Source organism: Schistocerca piceifrons, chromosome X (assembly GCF_021461385.2).
Source record: "Schistocerca piceifrons isolate TAMUIC-IGC-003096 chromosome X, iqSchPice1.1, whole genome shotgun sequence".
Classification (NCBI taxonomy): Eukaryota; Metazoa; Arthropoda; class Insecta; order Orthoptera; family Acrididae; genus Schistocerca; species Schistocerca piceifrons.
Window position 1 is genome coordinate 797,844,916 of NC_060149.1, and position 21,559 is coordinate 797,866,474.

Below are 21,559 nucleotides of genomic sequence, written 5' to 3' on the forward strand. Positions count from 1 at the left end.
TGCTGGAAAAGTTATGGCTACGGTGTTTTTCGATTCCGAAGGACTCTTGCTTGTGGACATCATAAATTCTGATGTATATCTGACGACACTGAAGAAACTTCAAGCTCGACTGAGTCGTGTTCGACCACATCGGCAAAAGCAGAATGTTTTGCTGTTTCACGACAATGCACGGCCACATTTCAGTCAAAAAACCATGGAAGCGATCACAAAACTCGGATGGACAACACTGAAACACCCACCTTACAGTCCTGACCTGGCTCCATGTGACTATCATCTCTTTGGGGAACTGAAAGACTCTCTTCGTGGAACAAGCTTTGAAGATGATGACTCCCTTGTGCACGCTGCCAAATAGTGGCTCCAACAGGTTGGTCCAGAATTTTACCGTGCGGGTATACAGGCGCTGGTTCCAGTGAGGTGTAAGGCAGTAGGAGGGATGGAAATTATGCGGAGAAATGAAAATATTGCTCCTAAAGGATGTATCTACACACTGCAAAACTTTGAGACATGTAGAATAAAAGAAGGATTTTTAAAAACATAGTGTGCATTTGTTTTGGAGTGACCCTTGTAAATTTCTTGCCATTGCAAAAAGTTTATGGCATCAATATACCAAGGTGTTGGTTGCAGTTGCTTGTCCGCACCAGCTCCACTTTTCGATGCACCAGTAATTCTTTTCAATTCTTTCCTATATTTTGCCGCAATGAATTTAATTTTTCTTACTCATTGAAGCTTCTGGGTAAATTTCCTTATATTTAGACAACAAATGATACTATTGCCGTGTTTTCTTCTTTGCACTTACTATACTCATTTCATTTAATTCACAACAAGGTTGACAAACCCCTATACAATTTCACTAGCTGTAAATAAACGAGCGTTCTGCTGATTTTGGAGCCATTTCCACTTCGTAACACAACAAATCAGGCAAAATAAACAGTCTAGCACGAATGATTGAGCCGACAAACATATAAATGGTGGTTAGAAATAGGCTGAAGAGCTTGCAAAGATGTTGCGGGGTATGCTGTATTGAGAAATAATTGTTAAGATAAGAATTCGATACGTTACGCACCATTTCCGCGTTAATTAAAGTTGAAGTTAGCCAATCAGGCCGTTTCGCGTGCAGATTCAAGCGGCCTGCCACAGATGGTGTTACCAAGCAGGTGCTTCGTTCGGTCTCCTAAAACCGAACAAGAGGGCGACACAAAAACTGGACATTGGACATCTACATCTACATCTACATGATTACTCTGCAATTCACATTTAAGTGCTTGGCAGAGGGTTCATCGAACCACAATCATACTATCTCTCTACCATTCCACTCCCGAACAGCGCTCGGGAAAAACGAACACCTAAACCTTTCTGTTCGAGCTCTGATTTCTCTTATTTTATTTTGATGATCATTCCTACCTATGTAGGTTGGGCTCAACAAAATATTTTCGCATTCGGAAGAGAAAGTTGGTGACTGAAATTTTGTAAATAGATCTCGCCGCGACGAAAAATGTCTTTGCTTTAATGTCTTCCATCCCAATTCGCGTATCATATCTGCCACACACTCTCCCCTATTCGTGATAATACAAAACGAGCTGCCCTTTTTTGCACCCTTTCGATGTCCTCCGTCAATCCCACCTGGTAAGGATCCCACACCGCGCAGCAATATTCTAACAGAGGACGAACGAGTGTAGTGTAAGCTGTCTCTTTAGTGGACTTGTTGCATCTTCTAAGTGTCCTGCCAATGAAACGCAACCTTTGGCTCGCCTTCCCCACAATATTATCTATGTGGTCTTTCCAACTGAAGTTGTTCGTAATTTTAACACCCAGGTACTTAGTTGAATTGACAGCCTTGAGAATTGTACTATTTATCGAGTAATCGAATTCCAACGGATTTCTTTTGGAACTCATGTGGATCACCTCACACTTTTCGTTATTTAGCGTCAACTGCCACCTACCACACCATACAGCAATCTTTTCTACATCGCCTTGCAATTGATACTGGTCTTCGGATGACCTTACTAGACGATAAATTACAGCATCATCTGCGAACAACCTAAGAGAACTGCTCAGATTGTTACCCAGGTCATTTATATAGATCAGGAACAGCAGAGGTCCCAGGACGCTACCCTGGGGAACACTTGATATCACTTCAGTTTTACTCGATGATTTGCCGTCTATTACCACAAACTACGACCTTCCTGACAGGAAATCACGAATCCAGTCGCACAACTGAGACGATACCCTATAGGCCCGCAGCTTGATTAGAAGTTGCTTGTGAGGAACGGTGTCAAAAGCTTTCCGGAAATCTAGAAACACGGAATCAACTTGAGATCCCCTGTCGATAGGGGCCATTACTTCGTGCGAATAAAGAGTCAGCTGCGTTGCACAAGAACGATGTTTTCCGAAACCATGCTTTTGACAGTCCGAAGAGATAGTAAATGCTTGTTGTGAGATCATCAAGGTTGTATGGAATGTGTTGTAACTAGTCCATAGGAAAAACAGGATCGAACCTGAGCCTAAGGCTGAACAGTCTCGTGCACTATCATCTATGCTACGATATCAACTGACACTAATTGTATCTGGTGGGCCACTTGGATCTGAGCGTGCAATGGCCTGATTGGCTAACTTCTATGTTAATTAATTAGCAAAGGGCACAACGAACCGAATTGTTTTCTTAACAATATTTCTCAGCATAAGCCATCCAGCCACACCCTCACAAGCTTTTCAGACTGTTTCTGACAACCCTGTATGATATTAGCTAGAGATGATACAGTCCAAGTAGTTTGCACAATAAAATCTAGTTTCAGTAGATCCGTCAGTATATTGTACAGTAGATTGCACAACTGTCAAATATTGCACAGAATGAAATATTGCACAACGTTACTAACAGTCTAACGACTGCTTTAGCTCCTATAACTCTGACGCACTGTATTGTTGTTGTGCAATGTTTCTGTACATGGCTTCCTACAGTAAATTTATTCCTCAAGAAACCTTCTACAGTTAGTTGTAGTTTCTCATTAAGGTATATCTGCACTCTATATATTTTTTATATACGAATTTGGTTCCAAATGTAAGGTGACAAGCCCTCTGCAAGAAAAGGTTTGTTTAGGAAACCTAAGAAATACATGAAGTTACTAAAGTCCTTGTACGTATTACTTCCCACATAGTCACTATGACTGTCTGACCATTGGTTCCTTCAGTAAACCAGTCTTTCGAAACTGTCATAAAAGAAATTACGGTCCACATCGAGGAGCAACTTAACTACAGCATCCGAACGTCCGCATCAGTTATGAAGTGGTGATAGACCAGATGCGTCTTTTGACTGTCTGAAGAGATAGTAAATGCTTGTTGTGAGATCATCAGGGTTGTATGGAATGTGTTGCAACTATTCCATAGGAAAAGCAGAACCAAATCGTGTACAGGGTGGCCCGTGGGAAGTATTACTATGTTATTTGATTATCGTGAAGTTTAGCGTACATTTACAGCAATATAACTTGTGGCAAGTGTTCTACACACATTTCCGTGACTGGAAAGCCATACACAAGTTTATTTCTTAAAAAGTACGTCACATTAATGATTTCCATCATTGGTGATGCTTCGCTGAAGACGTTCACGGAGACTCCTCATTAAGTTCTCGATCATTTTGTAACAAATGGCATGTATCGCTTCACACCGACAGCCATACTGCAGTGGTAACCGTCACATCACTGAAGTCAAGCGCTCTCTGGCTTGGCTAGCACATGGATGAGTGACCTTCTGGGTCTACTGAGCGCTGTTGGCAAGTGGGGTGCACGCAGCCCTTTTGAGGCCAATTGAAGAGCTACGTGACTGGGAAGCAGCCCCTTCTCTCACAGAAACTGACAACACCCAGGAGAGTGGTCTGTTGACCACATGCTGCTCCATATCTGCATCCAGGGACGCCTATCGGTTGAGGATGATATGGCGGTCAGTCGGTAACGTTGTACCGTCCGAGGTCTGTTCGGATGTAGTTTCTGTCCCTTCCCGGATTGTAACTTTCAGCTCATCTATATTGTGGAGTCACTGTGGAAGAAACTTTGTTTTTGAGGTGACCCCATACAAAAATAAAATTAGAGGCTCAAAGATGAGATGATCTCGCTGGCCATAGGCCATACCGAATCTTGAAGGAAATGTGAAGCCTCAGTGTAGTCACTGAACTATGACCCATACAGGCTGTAGACCTAATTTGCTGAAACCATATCGCTTTTAGATGGCAATATCACAAATACTGTGGAATAAAGACATTGTTACTCATGGCCACATAGCACTCAGAACTGACACTCACTGGCCAGCTGTTGTTGTCTTCAAAAAACGATGGTCCAATGATTCCAATGGCCGATCCAGTAGCGCATCAGACGATGGCATTTGGTCTACCGTAAGCCTTTTGATGAATGAGCTATGGGTTTGTATCCGAATAGTGCTGGAATTTTGTTTATTGTCAGACTCATTTAGATGAAATTTTGCCTTGTTCTACATCATAAGATTTGTCAGAAATGCTTCATCCTGGTCAATTCTGTCCTATAATGCTGTGCAGAAATTGCACCTACTTACTTTGTCTCCCAGACATAACTATAGAGCCACTTGGAGCTTATAAGGATGAAACTTTAAATCCTCTTTTACAATCCTCTATAAAGATGCATGAGGGATTTGCAGTGTTCTGGAATGGCGCTGAACCGAGTGCTGTGAGCTTTGTAGCAGAGCTGCACCAACTCGTCGGATATTTTCCAGCGTTCAGATTGTTATTTCATGCCTCCTATGCTTCACATTGGTTACGGAACCCGTCTCACGCCGTTGTTCTATCCACCTGGATATTGTCCTTCTGTCTGGAACACGGAAATAACGGCCTCTTCCATGGCACATTGCGCATTGGACAGCCACAACTCCCTGCACACGACAAAACTCCTTCTTTATCCAATATGCACCTGGACAGGCCAGTGTTCCATGCTGCACTGAATGTCGTACTATGTGGGTCCGACTAGTTGTGGTAGATGGCGCGAGTACAAGTACTATCACGCTCAAGAGCGTCCTAACGACCTAAATTGCGTTCTCCTTGATTTACATACAACCCACATAATGTACCTGTCTTGCAGATCCCCTAATCACCTTTCGGTACTGGCCTTTGACTATACAAAATGGATACCACAAGTGACCACTAGAGAACGATGCTCTATATGGCAATAACTACAGGTCCAACAAATACCACAATACTACAAATATCAGTAAACACGTTACTACAGATGAGACGGTCCTTAACGCTTGTTAACTCAAATTTATTACAATAAGTGACGTTACCCCTCTCATTAGTATCAGAGACAAATAATGCCTGTAACTCTGTCACATAAATCATGCAGTAGTCTGTACACAAAACTAAATTCATATATGAATAAGAGATTTTCGAGAACATCTGAACAAAAATTCTACGATAATTCGAAATATTCTTACTTCTAAAAGGTTTTCCAAACACCAATTAACTGCCATTCGCTTGGCGAGTGGTTTTGTACGAAGTCTGTTCAAAAAATTCTGGAACTTCGGCCAAAACATTTTTCTACGCTTAACTATTACTTATTGTGAATAGTCTCTTTCGATATACTCTCCTCCACAATCGATACACCGCTCTCAACGTCGTTTACCCTTTGTGAAGCACCGTCCGCCAATTTTATATTATCTCGTCCATCGTAACAGATCTTCGTCCTTTCAACGGCGTTTTCAACTGTGAAAATAAAAAGAAAAAAGTCCGAAGGGGCCAGATCTGGAGAGTACGGAGGATAAGGCATTACAGTGATTTTCTTTTTGTGTCCTAAGTCATGCACCAACGAGGATGAATGTACGGGTTCAAAATGGTTCAAATGGCTCTGAGCACTATGGGACTTAACTTCTAAGGTCATCAGTCCCCTAGAACTTAGAACTACTTAAACCTAACTAACCTAAGGACAGCACACACATCCATGCCCGAGGCAGGATTCGAACCTGCGACCGTAGCAGTCGCGCGGTTCCAGACTGTAGCGCCTTTAACCGCTTGGCCACTCCGGCCGGCGAATGTACGGGTACATTATCGTGATCCAACGGCCATGAATTGTCTCGTCACATTTCAGGCAATTTCATTATGATGAACTAATCCTTCAAAGTTAAAGAAAAATATCAGCATGGCTTTGATATTGGACCTGACCTGACGAGCTGTGTTTGGTCTTGGAGAACCTTTCCCGATCCATTAACCTTGGTCTCAATATCATAGCCGTAGACCCACGTCTCCTAACCGGTTTGACCCTCTTAAGGAACATCTCATTCTCATTTGCTCAGTCCAAAATCTCTACACAAACTGTGAGACGAATGTCTTTCTGGTCTTGCCTCACGAGCTGTGGTACGAACTTGGCGGCAACACGATGCATTCCAAGATGCTATGTCAGGATTTCATGAAATGATCCAACTGAAATGTTACATTCTTCTGCAATCTCGCGGGCAGTCAGTCTTCGCTTGGCATGCACAGTTTCGTTGAAGTTCCTGACATGTGCGTCATCGATAGACGTCAAAGGGCGTCCTAACTTTCGTCCGGTCATTTTTAAACCGTGTCAACCATTCGTAGCACCGAGTATGGCATAAGCACTCATCGCCGTAGGTTTCCTGCATCATTTGGTGCGTCTCTGTAAAGATTTTCTTGAGTTTCACGCAAAATTTAATGCAGGCGCGTTGCTCCTCTACTTCTATCATTACGAAATTTGTGCGACACAACGATCTACTCAATACAGCACTGATCAAAAACTAACACACATACACGGCAGTTACAGATCAAGCACAGTCGTGTGCAGGGATGCCAACCGCATTTCCCTCCAACACAACATTGGCGCGAAATTAGCAATATTCCGGAATTTTTTGAACAGACCTCGTATAGTATGGTTAATCTACATCTACATCATACTCCTCAAGCCACCTAATGGTGTGTGGTGGGGGGGTACTTTCAGTACCATTCTCTGATCCCTCCAACCCTGTTCTACTCGCGAATAGTGCGTGGGAAGAATGATTGTCGGTAAGCCTCTGTATTGGCTCTAATTTCTCGAATTTTCTCCTCTTGGTCAATACGCGAGATGTATGTGGGAGGAAGTAGTATGTTGTCCGACTCCTTCTGAAAAGTGCTGTCCCGAAACTCTTGTAGTGAATCTCTCCGTAACGTCTGACAGTGGAGTTTGTTTAACATATCTGTAACGCTTTCTCGCCAGCTAAACAATTCTGTGACGAAACGCGCCGCTCTTCGTTGGATCTTCTCTATCTCTCCTATCAGTCCTACCTGATAGGGATCCCATATACATCAACAATACTCAAGAATCGGGCGAACAAGCACCTTATAGGCCACTTATTTCGTGGATGAGTTACACTTCCTTAAGATTCCTCCGATGAATCTGATCTGGATCTGCTTTTCCCAGTATCTGTCTTATATGGCCATTTCACGTAAGGTCACTCTGGATAGTTACGCCTCGATGCAGTAACTAGTAAGAAAAGTCATGATTAAGAGCGTTAAGCGGTCTATCATCACCATCAACAAAGAATCACTTGTAATTTCACTGCATTCATAAGACCATGTGCATCTATGAGCAGTTTGAAAGTCACCTATCACACTTGTTGTCTAACACAAAGTGACATTAAAAATTTAAGTTGTTCATTAGCAGCTAGTTATGCATGTGTTTGAACTTTGAAGGACATGACGAACTCCACATTTTCCTTAGGCTGCTTATCAATATACAAGTATGTTTATATGCTTTTATTGCATAAGTTTCTTTAACACACATTTGGATTGCTGTGGAGGAGGATATCTTAAATAGAGATTTTTACCTACTGATTCTTACAAAATATCACTCCATAACCGCAGAACTACAATGACATTCATTTATACTTACTTGAATGTTAATCACACAGAATACAGTTCAGCCTTGTCTGTAAAAGCTTAGTATATACTCTACAGATACAAGACGGGAATAATGTTTGGAATACTGATCAACTATAGCTATGAAAGCTTAGATCCAGGATATATGTATGTAACAGATGGATATAGTAAAATCGGAGGAACTGACTTTACCCTGTTATAAATGCAACGTGTTTAGGGTGGATACACTGACATCAAGCCTGGGTATTGTGTCCAAAGGTGAATCCACTAGCATTACACCATTGTTTGGGGTGGATCTATCTGTGTTACATCTGGGATATCGTCCGAAGATGGATCCACCAGTGTTAACTGTGGGGTAGTATAAGAAGGTGAATCTGTCAACAATAAGTCTGGGATGGTGTCCTAAGTCGATCCACTCCTGGTAGGTCAGGAGGGGTAGGCAGTAGAGGCCTCTGTGAGAAAACCAACACACAATAGCGTAACTCAGCTACATGTGTGTTTATTATAGGGTCAGTTCCTCAAGCATTATTATATACATTTGTCACTTACACATATCCTGAATCTAAGCGCTGACAGCGATAGTTATCAGTGTATTGGACATTATTCCTACCTTGTATCGCTAGAGTATTGATATCTATACTTTGACTGTATTCTGTGTTGTTAATGTTCGAGGAAGTATAAAAGAATGACATCATAATGTTGTGGTCATAGTGTGATATGAGGGTGTACTGAAAAGTAATGCCTCTGAATATTTTATGTGAAAACTGTTAAAGCTTTTTAAATAAAACAATCTTTATTAATATCCTACATCTTTATTCTCTTCATGTCTGTATATTCAATTCCCAGTGTAGTCACCCTGGTGACATACACATTTCTCCCAATGAGAGACCACTTTATTGATACTCTCACTGTAGAATGGTTAACTTTTTTTATGGAGCCACAATCTCATCTCTGCTTGCACCATTTCATGTCTATCAAAGTGAAGTCTTCAAAGGTGTTCTTTAAGTTTTGGAAACAGATGAAAATTAGATGGGCTCAAGTCAAGACTGTATGGAGGATGATCAATGACAGTGAACCCAAGGTGCTACATTGTTGCAGATGTTGCGGCTCTCATGTGTGATCTGGGATTGTCATGCTGAAGGAGAACGTGTAGACTCTTCAAATTCGTGCATTCAGTTTTCTGAGAGTCTCCCATGCATCAACATAGTTATGTAACACACAATTACATTACATGCTACAATTTGGAGCAGCAGAGGGCTGCAGCTTGTATCAGCGAAGTGGGAAAGTCGACCAAGTAATATGTATGACATATAATACCTCAATTGATATTGAGAATATAAGAGTTGGCTTTGGCAGTCAGTATTGTGTGGGATGACATTTGGAAGAAGTACAGTTTGTAGATGCACTAACTGGGTGGAGAATCTGTATCACAGCTGGATTCTAAAGAAACTTGGCATGGTATGCAATAAGAGCATATGAACATACTTTTGCATTACATGCAACCTGTGAAAGTGTAGAAAAATAATAGAGAAAACGAGAAAAATGTGGAAAAATGGAAGATATGCAAAATATGTAAAAATATGGAAAATGGAAAGACTGAAAGATGTGGGAAAACAGAAAATTAGAAAAATGTGGCAAATATGGAAAAATCTGGATACAAAGTGGTAATATAGGATATGTGTGTTCGTACAGAGGGAGTAGTCGAAATTTGTGGCATAAGCAGTATAATAGTTGACTCGGGTGTAACCTGACACCAGAAGTCCATATGGTATCTACAGATATGAAACCAGTTATAACCAGATCAGTACCACAACATACACTGATAACCTACTTATGTCCTTTGCATGAACTACTGCTGGAAGACGTAAAATTTTCCTGGAACAGGGTGCCAGAAAGATCTTTCCTTGTTGTTAAAAAGATGCTAAAATATTCTCCAGTCCTAATATTGTATAATGAGAATGTCAATACAGAACATCACACTAACGCTAGAAGTTGTGGTACAGTTGCAATGCTTGTGCTTCCAGAGTACTCTTGCGGTCAAGAAGAACCACTCTGCAACCGAGAAAGTAGTAGTAGTAGTAGTAGTAGTAGTAGAAGTTGTAGTTGTTGTTGTTGTTGTGCCTTGTATTTGTTTGGGCCATCAACAAGTTCTGGCCATATTTATTTGACAAACAATTCACGAACGTAGGCTGAAGGATCTGTCATGTCGACTGTTGAGATGGGCACTGTAGCTTCAAGAATATAATGTCACAGTGACATACAAAATCTGATGCAAAAACAAGGGTGCTGAGTACCTTTGAAGGGGTCATGTCACGGAAAATAGCAGCACAGACGAAAACCCAGTCATTCCTGCATTAAATGACATTGCTGTTGAATAAATGGAAGATCCAGCACTGCTAAAAACCATAGAAGACTTGAAGAACCAGGAGCCAACCAAATGAGAACTCCAGTAATAAACGGAACTTTGTATAAGAGGAACTATGATACGATGTGCTGGAAATGGTAGCTCATCATCCCAGCTCATCTACAACCAGCCACGCTGAGTTTTTCCATATATCCCAACATCTTATCATTTGGATTTATGAAGATTCTGCTCAGAATCAGATCCAGATATCACTGTCCAGGTCTCTGCCAATCCATTAGACACTACTAATCCACATGAAGATGAGGGTTGGGGTTGGGTTGTTTGGGGAAGGAGACCAGACAGCGAGGTCATCGGTCTCATCGGATTAGGGAAGGATGGGGAAGGAAGTTGGCCGTGCCCTTTCAAAGGAACCATCCTGGCATTTGCCTGGAGCGATTTAGGGAAATCACGGAAAACCTAAATCAGGATGGCCGGACGCGGCATTGAACCGTCGTCCTCCCTGATGCGAGTCCAGTGTCTAACCACTGCGCCACCTCGCTCGGTCATTAGACACTATGTGAGCCACTGTAAGGCCCAGTGACAGAAGCACATGGCAACTTCTTTGGGAGGTTCTCGAAGATGACAAACAGGAATCAATGGATAATCTGAGCGAGGAAACGTTTTCCAGTCGAGACTAGTACGGTATCAGATGTAATTTCACATTTCGACGTTACCCGCAGAATGCCACCTATAGACGAATGGTTTCTCACAAGGGAACCTCCCCATCGCACCCCCCTCAGATTTAGTTATAAGTTGGCACAGTGGATAGGCCTTGAAAAACTGAACACAGATCAATCGAGAAAACAGGAAGACGTTACGTGGAACTATGAAAAAATAAGCAAAATATACAAACTGAGTAGTCAATGCGAACATAAGCAACATCAAGGAGAGTGTGAGCTCAGGAGCGCCGTGGTCCCGTGGTTAGCGTGAGCAGCTGCCGAACGAGAGGTCCTTGGTTCAAGTCTTCCCTCGAATGAAAAGTTCAATTTTTAATTTTCAGACAATTATCAGTGTTCAGGCACTCACACACAATTAACTTCGCTCTCCAAAATTCCAGGCCATGTTCAGATTTGCTTGGACATATGCAGGATTTGACGGTCTACACACGGAAAAATTTGAAAACGTTAAAAACATATGTTTTGACAGAGCACAGGGAAAACTGTGCGACTGGGAAACTGTTGCATTCATTTGTTGCAGTTTATGTGACAAACTCTTATGTTTTCATCACTTTTTTGGGAGTGATTGTCACATCCACAAGAAAACCTAAATCGGGCAAGGTAGAAGAATCTTTTTACCCATTCGCCAAGTGTACAAGTTAGGTGGGTCGGGAACATATTCCTGTCATGTGACGCACATGCCTTCACCAGTGTTGTATAGAATATATCAGACGTGTTTTCCTGTGGAGGAATCGGTTCACCTATGACCTTGCGATCAAATGTTTTCGGTTCCCATTGGAGAGGCACGTCCTTTCGTCTACTAAACGCACGGTTTTGCGGTGCGGTCGCAAAACACAGATACTAAACTTAATACAGTGAACAGAGACGTCAATGAACGAACGGACAGAAAATAAAGAAAAACTTTTCAGTCGAGGGGGTCTTGAACCTAGGACCTCCCGTTCCGCAGCTGCTCACGCTAACCACGGGATCACGGCGCTCCTGAGCTCACACTATCCTTGATGTTGCCTATGTTCGCATGGACTACTCAGTTTGTATATTTTGCTTAGTTTTTCGTAGTTCCACACAACTTCTTCCTGTTTTCTGGATTGATCTGTGTTCAGTTTTTCAAGGCCTATCCACTGTGTCAACTTATAACTAAATCTGAGGGGGGTGCGATGGGGAGGTTCCCTTGTCAGAACATTTCGGTAAGACCTTGGTGGGTATGCTGTTGATGTCTAATGACATTCACGTACTACTGAGCGAAGTAAGACACTAAAAGCTCCACATAGTTCTTTCTGCTTCATGGTTGTGAGGCGGAAAAAACAGTGAATAAACTATTCCTGTCTGAACTGGACGGTACTCAGGACGACTACGTGAAGCACTTCTTTACCAGGACCAAATAAGCAAGACAGCTGGCTCGCATATGACCACTGGACACCCAGGAGGAAGACTGAGAGCCATGTAATGCCAAGCATCAGCCATTGAGATACAGATTGCTATAATCTGCTTTGGATCGTGTGATACCTTCGTCATTTTCTGGACGTCACATATGACGTTGAGGATTATGACCCTTCACTAAGAAGATAAGAGTCCAGAGACGTCGTACATGTCCTCCATGTGAAGTCATACTCAAGTCCAGAGGAGCAGGTCGACGATGGGGACTCTTCGTTCCAGGAGCTGAAGAGCCATTTGACGACTGCAAAGATGGGATGGGCTACCTTTGGTGTTCGTCATAGTGTCTATGTTGTGTCAGCACGAATAGAACGCGAGGATCTGCCAGCGCTGCCATACAGAGAACCATCAACAAGATCTAGATCGAGTGGGCTGCAGTTGGTTCTAATGAGAACTTCTGAAACAGCGGGTCGTTGTTTCGCTAGAAAGACAGCAATGCTGCAAACTGTGTTGCACGCATTGTCACATAGCAGTTAGTGCTGCTGGCTGAGATGTGGGGAATCGCCAGTTCACAACTGACCTCTTTCAGTTTTTGTTAGTATATTGGAAGTTTCTCTAAATTTCTTATAGTTGTAATGTTTGTATATTTTGGAATATTCGGTGTTTTTATAAATAGTAGCACTCTCCATCCAGGAGTTCAGTTCTGTTGTGGCTGTACTTTAGTGGTCGTAATAAATGTAGGTTCAGTGTTTACGTGTTGTGCTTCATCCATGACTCTGATTTCTGATTTTAACTCGTCTCTGGTTACCACGTGACAATATTTATGGAACTAGTGACTCTTTTGTATAACTTATAAACGACTAGTTGGAACGACATAAAACGACTAACGTAATTCATATGTAAAATTGTCACAGTATGAAAATTTTTTGAAGATCTGCTTCGGCTAAAAGAAACACGTTGGTGGCAAAGTTTGGTTGTGAAACAAGGCAAAGGGAATAGTAACTTTGGAAAAACAAAACTTGCTCCGGGCTTGTTTGATAGCTACTTGGCGACTGCATGCGGCGAATGTGGAATACTTTTTGTTTTATTGAGTTTCTCTACAGATATTTGGAAAACTCATGCGCAGTGTATTTTCAACGCAAATACTCCTACTCCACTGCCTATTCTGATGATCATGTGAGCTTGCCAGTTCCAGCCACAGGCTGAGGCATAAGGCCCTTCCCAAAAACATAAAACTTTGATATTAATTATTGACTAAAGCGCTGACTAAACCAAATATCGGAGCAGAATTTTTCTCTGAAAATTACCTGTGCTTTTCGACGTCTTCGTAACCATCGAAATGTCACCCGGTACCGGTGTACTACAAAGAGAATTTTCACTCGGCCAAAAAACATGACAGATTTGTATTCCAGAAAATATCAGTTTCACGTGGTTTGTTTCTGACTGAACATTCAGGTGGAAGATTTTCATATTTATTCCTTCCTGTATCCAAACAAATACAGTATAAACGCTGTGTCTATGGAATTTTATATAGGGCATAATGCTCCGCCTTAAACTCAATTATACCAGTTCAGCGTTACCCACGAATGTTTCTGGGGGATTTTTCTACGTGGCGATACCAGTACAGAAATGGAAATAACGTCCCAAGTAAATTTGAAATCCATCGTTCCACTCTCAGCTCGTCTGAATTTAGAAAAACATACTGTAATTTATAAGACATGCCCAGTTTGACAGGATATGGAATGTGCACAAATAAGAAAGTGTATCAAAGATCATTAGTAGTATAAAGACGCTAGAGTAATTGATGTGTTGAGTCTCCGCTCCTTCTCTGTCCTTAGTGTTCAGAAAAGTCATATTTTAATGTATGCAGCTTCATATTTGCAATTCTGCCCTTACATATTTCCCTATCAAAATACGCAATCGTACTTTTGACTGCAATGTCACGAAATGTCCTTTTTCATTATAGAACAGTATCGGCCCTTTTTTTGTTGATGTAGTGTATCAGGTGTAGACAGGTGGCTGCAAATAATATCTTTGCGTACGTTCACTACCGTCTAACTGCCCTAATTTAAAATTAGTTGAATTACCGCTTAATGCTATACAGCACATCCCATACAATGTGATAATAAAAACTGATGTGATGTAGTGATTTGATTCTTTTGGAGCGGCCTGCGATTTGTATTGTCACTCTAGCTTGTAGGAACTTTGGTTAAATTTGTATTGGTACAATTGAAGATCGTGACTTGTCAGTGTAGTGCTCTGACAGTAGTTGAATGAAATCCGTAATAAAATACTATGTATGCCATCGTGTTTGGGGTTTCTCATTGCCCTTTACATATGTAGTAAAGGATGGCAATCGCAAGTTGGATGTTAAGAGGGAGGAGTTCGCGTGCTGGCCGTTCCATACGCAGTGAGTGAGGTTGCGAGTGTCTTTCAGGCTACACTATATTAAAGATCGCCTAGTAGTTCACTTTTATTTTTTTTTCAAATTTCAGGTCCACAGGATAGTGAAGACGATGTGCAGATCGACTTCTCCAGAGGTCAGTGAAAGCAGCAAATTTTAGACACATTACGTAGTAGTGTTTTGGATTTTTGCTTACACAAGACTTGTAAATAAATATTGTAAGGAATTTATTATTGGAAAAATCTGAGGCGTCGAGTGTACGATGATTTGCTCATATTGCGGTAATAAGAAAGTACATATCACGCTGTAGGCCTATAGTTTCCCAGTGGAAAGCTATTGTTTATAGGTATGCCACTGTCTGACAGGTAGCAATGTTTTCCCTAAAAGTGTTTGGCAACACTTGTTATAATAACAATATTGTTAAACGCTCAACAACAATATTACATTTAGACGAAGATTCCCAATTTCCACTTAATACTGGAACTTTGTATATGGAGCGTCGGTATTTAAATGAAGGATGTGTGTAACAAGAGCTGGAGTGATTGAAGTTCAAATACTTATTCAGCCATTAATTAATTAAATGTTTTTGTTTGTATTGTAGTATTAAGTGCTTGTTTTGTAATACAAGACATTATTCTGGTCGTATCCATGAAATTTCCAGTAGTGAAGCTGAAGTATTAACAAAGTCTTCTACTTTATTTAAGTCCCTTACATTAATGAATATGACTATCATTGCACATATAAACAATAGTTAGGTAATTTTAGATTTAGTTTTTCATTCATGTTGCAGCGGTGGAGAAGGAATAATATTCGGAAAGTAATGTTGAAAACAGTTATTAATTCACATTTTATAATACTTTTTATGTTATAACTGTGCCAAACTTGCTTGGAGTAACACACATTTCTAATTTTATGCTGTGGACAGTATTATGTCACCTGTGTTTCAGTGCTCAAACAAATGGTTACTTAGTCATCAAAACTTTGATGTTAGCAATAAGAGAGATATAAAACTTAATAACTGTGCTAATGATGCAAGTAATAAATTTCTTTGAAGCAGTTGAAGTGATTAAACTTTGCATCAGTGGGAGAGCTCAGTTTCTTTTAGATTGTCAGACTGAGAATTGTTGTCTGTTTCAAAGTGTGATCAGCTTGTCATATATGTCTGTATACAACTATATACAAAATGTTTATTCTACATTCTCGACTGCATGTTAATTGCAATTAATATAGATTTAATTATCTTAGTAGCTTATCTTACATCTGTCCATAATGTACTTCAGGCCTTGGTTCAATACTTGCAGTATACACAAATCATAGCTTATTTATGAACTTCATATTACATATGTGTTGAAGTAGACCACCATACATTACTTTAGCATAGACAAATAATTTTCATGTCTAATTAATTTTCTGTAACAGAGATTATTAAAAGTAAATGAAGTTTTTCGCTCTGACTTTTTCTTCCTCCTGTCTACAGCAAGAAAAATCAATTACGAAATAAGTAGAAACATTTTAAAAATGATAGAAATTTCTGGAGACACACAGAGGTTAATCTTAGAGAGTACATTAAGAATAATTGAGGTATTTGTACATGTTCATCAAACTACAGTACAAGAATTTTGTAGCTGATATTATAGTGTGTGAAATGGAAGATACCAGCTGCCATCACCTTCTTTTAAAGTGCCACTTGCTTCCTGTGTTACCTGTTCTTAGGTATACAGGTGTATGAGGATGTATGTGCTGTGCTGCTCGAAACACCAATTGCAATCTGTCCGTCACAAAGTTAGTTTGAGCTTACTTCCTCCCGTATACAGCCCCACAGGGTGTTTAGAAAGTGTCCTTTATTCTTACTGTCATAAGTACTGGCCAACACTTCGGAAGAAAGCACACTATGTATTGACAAACAAATACTTGAGATTGACTCATTCTGTGCTGTGACAGCAATTTTTCTGTTGACACAGTAAGAGCTGCTCAGTGTGTTTACCACTCATTCTTATACATCCTTCAGCCTTCAAAGAATCACACCATGGATTTCGTGTATTGTTGGGCATATGCTCCTGCAACATGGTCGTTGTTGACGGATATGGGATCCAACAATGACATTAGAGGACATCACAGCAAGATCAAAGATATTACAGTCAGATGAATGTGGAGCTGGATTTTTGATCAGTTAAAGACTCATTGAACACTAGTTATATACTGTTGTATGAGGGAAATGGTAACATTCTCCATTAGTGCAAGCAGTTTGTACTCAGAAAAGGGAGTGATAAACCTCACCCGTCAACGTGCCAGCTAAACTGAATGGTCTTATTTTTATTGGGTCACCAGTAGTTCCTGCTCATGCACTAAAACTAAGTGAATATGATGCCTTGCTTCCACAATTACTTGAGCGTTGGCATGTGCCTACATATGCATATTGTGTTAATTTATTATCCTGTTCTGTGTGAATCCCAACTTATATGTAAATGAAATGCAAGCTGTGAATGATGGTTCTCCATTGCTCCATCTTAGAATCCATTGGCAGAAGTGTGATTGCGCATGAATATCTTGTGTGCTAAGTACTAGAACATGCTATAAGTGAAATGGAGAAAGTAACTGCTCATGCAGATGTCTGTACGTGAGCCTGGTTTATGTATTCAGCAGCTTCAACACTTTGCTTAGTTGTTTTAGGATTAAATTCTTCTCATTGCAATGCTAGCTCCTCCACATTTCCTAAATTGTAGAGTAATACCATACCTCCCGTCTCCTGTATGGAATAATAAGTCTCCATTTCGATGTTTGTATTGTTTCCACCCCATAGAATTACTAATTTGTCCTGATGCCAGCACATCCTCAAAATACACATGGAATGGCTGATGTATATAGTTGTGTGTATGGGTTAACTGAAGCTACTGATACTGGATTTTGGCTTTGTACCTTGATGTTATGATGTAGAGTGTGAACTCGTAAATTCAGTAAAAGGAAGAGAACAAAACACTTGGCAGTATTTTTTTTATACAGGGTGTTACAAAAAGATACGGCCAAACTTTCAGGAAACATTCCTCACACACAAATAAAGAAAAGATGTTATGTGGACATGTGTCCGGAAACGCTTAATTTCCATGTTAGAGCTCATTTTAGTTTCGTCAGTATGTACTGTACTTCCTCGATTCACTGCCAGTTGGCCCAATTGAAGGAAGGTCATGTTGACTTCGGTGCTTGTGTTGACATGCAACTCATTGCTCTACAGTACTAGCATCAAGCACATCCATCAAGCACATCAGTATGTAGCATCAACAGGTTAGTGTTCATCACGAACGTGGTTTTGCAGTCAGTGCAATGTTTACAAATGCAGAGTTGGCAGATGCCCATTTGATGTCTGGATTAGCACGGGGCAATAGTCATCGTGCGGTACATTTGTATCGAGACAGATTTCCAGAACGAAGGTGTCCCGACAGGAAGACGTTCGAAGCAATTGATCAGTGTCTTAGGGAGCACGGAACATTCCAGCCTATGACTCGCGACTGGGGAAGACCTAGAATGACGAGGACACCTGCAATGGACGAGGCAATTCTTCGTGCAATGGACGATAACCCTAATGTCAGCGTCAGAGAAGTTGCTGCTGTACAAGGTAACGTTGACCACGTCACTGTATGGAGAGTGCTACGGGAGAACCAGTTGTTTCCATGTACAGCGTGTGCAGGCACTATCAGCACCTGATTGGCCTCCACAGGTACACTTCTGCAAATGGTTCGTCCAACAATGTGTCAATCCTCATTTCAGTGCGAATGTTCTCTTTACGGATGAGGCTTCATTCCAACGTGATCAAATTGTAAATTTTCACAATCAACATGTGTGGGCTGACGAGAATCCACACGCAATTGTGCAATCACGTCATCAACACAGATTTTCTGTGAACGTATGGGCAGGCAATGTTGGTGATGTCTTGATTGTGCCTCATGTTCTTCCACCTACGCTCAATGGAGCACGTTATCACGATTTCATACGGGATACTCTACCTGTGCTGCTAGAACATGTGCCTTTACAAGTACGACACAACATGTGGTTCATGCACGATGGAGCTCCTGCAGATTTCAGTCAAAGTGTTAGTACGCTTCTCAACAACAGATTCGGTGACCTATGGATTGGTAGAAGTGGACCAATTCCATGGCCTCCACGCTCTCCTGACCTCAACCCTCTTGACTTTCATTTATGGGGGCATTTGAAATCTCTTGTCTACGCAACCATGGTACCAAATGTAGAGAATCTTCGTGCTCGTATTGTGGAAGGCTGTGATACAATATGCCATTCTCCAGGGCTGCATCAGGGATTCCATGCGACGGAGGGTGGATGCATGTATCCTCGCTAACGGAGGACATTTTGAACATTTCCTGTAACAAATTGTTTGAAGTCGCGCTGGTACATTCTGTTGCTGTGTGTTTCCATTCCATGATTAATGTGATTTGAAGAGAAAGTAAGCATTTCCGGACACATGTCCACTTAACATATTTTCTTTCTTTGTGTGTGAGGAATGTTTCCTGAAAGTTTGGCCATACCTTTTTGTAACACCCTGTATATAGGTTGGATTGAAAGGTGCCAGTCTGATTTGTGTGTTGGTCAAGCTAACAAATGTGAATGTATAATCTTAGTTGTGGTGAAGTACCGATTTGTAGCATATCCTGAGGGCTATCTTAGGGTGAAATGTGGCAAAGTGGTATCAAAGGATTTGGTTAATCTGTATGTGCTGTGTGTCCAACAGAATCACAGTCATGATTTAAGTACGGAGACACACACAACCAATAATCAATCACTGTCATCATAAGGACTGACTGCTAACAATTGTCAGCACAGACATTTCCAGACAAATGTTTGTAGGACTTTTCATTTTGACCAGTACCTTTAAGAATATAGAACACTTTAACATCGTGCCTACATTTCACACACTGATTAATGACAGTTTTACTTCCAGTGCAAAATGCATGAGTAGAATAGTAAAGGATAGAAATGGTTGTACCCTCCACTACACACCGTAAGGTGTCTTACAGAGAATATATCTAGATAATAAAAACTGACAGACACCTAAGCCAATGAGTTGTTTTTTTTTGTGTTCCACATTTTTGGGTCAAGGAAAAAAATGTCTAATTTGATCATCTTACAAAAAACTGAAATTTAAAGTGGAATAGTTCAGTGGCCTCTGGGAGGGGTTTTTTTTTTTTTTTTTTGTGTGTGTGTGTGTGTGTGTGTGTGTGTGTGTGTGTGTGTGTGTGTGTGTGTGTGTGTGTGTGTCACATGCAGATTCCTGTGAACTGCCAGTATTCAAAGTCCTTTTAAATATGGAAATTGTACATTTGAAAATGTCCTGTCATGCGTCATGCATTTTACATTGAATGCATACAGGTTTACTGGACATGGCTTTTTGGCCTAAGTTACGTGTGGAGAGAGAAAGATCTTGGGGCTGGTCTTTGATACTCTTATTGATCCAAAATCTTTCATTCCCTTGTAGTGTACCCATCACAGTGTAATTTTTGTTTTTAAATGCTCCACACTCATTCTTCAAAACTCAGTCACATTCTCAGGCATTAAAAATGTTGAGCATGGATCCTTTTATTTGGGAAGTGGAATGTACAGTTCAACTTTTATTGCATAAAACTTGCTATTGAAGCCTTTTACATTGCAAATTTCAGTAGCTTCAGATGGGAGAAAACAACATTGTAAGTTTCTGTCTTTGCCAATGGTACATGCTGCTTAGCTCAAGTTCTCCTACTGATGTAATTCCAAGCATTTTGTGTTGCTGTATGTGCCCTTATTTAAGGCTGAAGCAGTGTGTATTTACTCGCTGCCCTATAATAATCTTTTAGGTGCTCCCTGGTGGAAATTATTTTGGAAGACCCTTTGTTAATGCTTTTAAGACTATATGGTACATATAATGTGCTATGAAGCTATAATTTGACCTGCTTCAGGACAGATTATTGGGTCTGTATCTGCTCAATTCTAGGCATATGCTCACTTCTGCACACTAATGTAACCATGTCTTTTCATTACTTTTATTTTTTTTTCGAACTCTTAAGTAGGAGTTCATTAATGCCTTGTTATTCTTTGTTCATCTTGAACTGATTGGTGATTGAAAAGTGTGGCCAGAAAATGATGCCAAATAATGTTTGCCTCTATTCTTGCCTGCAGCCTGTTTATATATAAAAAAAAAAACTTGTGCCGTGAATGACTGAATGAGGGTTTCATATCAGAAGTCAGAATGATTCTTGTGCATGATAAGAACCAACTAATTCTGCTCCTCCCTGTGGAAAATGAATAAATTCAGGAGTGATGGAAAATCAAAGCAATGGTCTCAATAGGGCAGTCTATATGTTGTTGCAAAGAAACACATCAGAGAGAGTGGGAGAGGGAGGTGTGTGGGGGGGGAGGGTTCAGCACGTCTGTTGTCACATTCTCTTTATGTCTGTAACCACTGAACTACAAGCAGCCGCAAACTGTCTCTGTGTGGATTTGTGTGCTCTTTTTAACTGCTATACTGCCATCTCTCATCTCCCACAGGGGATGACTCATAGAGGCTTGTCATTATCAGAAAACATGTACGTGCTTAGTGAAGATCAACACACTTCATCACAGCAATACGGTTAATCGCAGAGGATAATCTTTTGCTGTTTTCCTATCATTTGAACCTGTTTGGTGGTAGGTGGCTGTTGACCTGCACTCCAGTGAGCATTTCCTTATGTCAGTATATTTCCTCCATGACCTGCTTGTGTAGCTTAATTTGCAGCACTTGCAGGACTGAGGTGAGCCAGATGTGTATTCTCTCTCCACACCAGCTTAGCAACCATTTACCTGTTAAT

The 21,559-nt window shown here is 40.8% G+C and overlaps 1 protein-coding gene across 1 annotated transcript in view; it reads left to right on the plus strand.

Annotated features, from left to right (window-relative positions):
- The first annotated feature begins 14,163 nt into the window (after positions 1 to 14,163).
- Positions 14,164 to 21,559, plus strand: part of LOC124721523 (rapamycin-insensitive companion of mTOR) — a 277,266-nt gene continuing 269,870 nt past the window's right edge. Inside the window, exons 1-2 of the mRNA XM_047246541.1 lie at positions 14,164 to 14,738; positions 14,824 to 14,868. Of these exons, the coding sequence (XP_047102497.1) occupies positions 14,678 to 14,738; positions 14,824 to 14,868 (106 nt within the window). The 5' untranslated portion in view covers positions 14,164 to 14,677. The remainder of the gene's footprint in view (positions 14,739 to 14,823; positions 14,869 to 21,559) is intronic.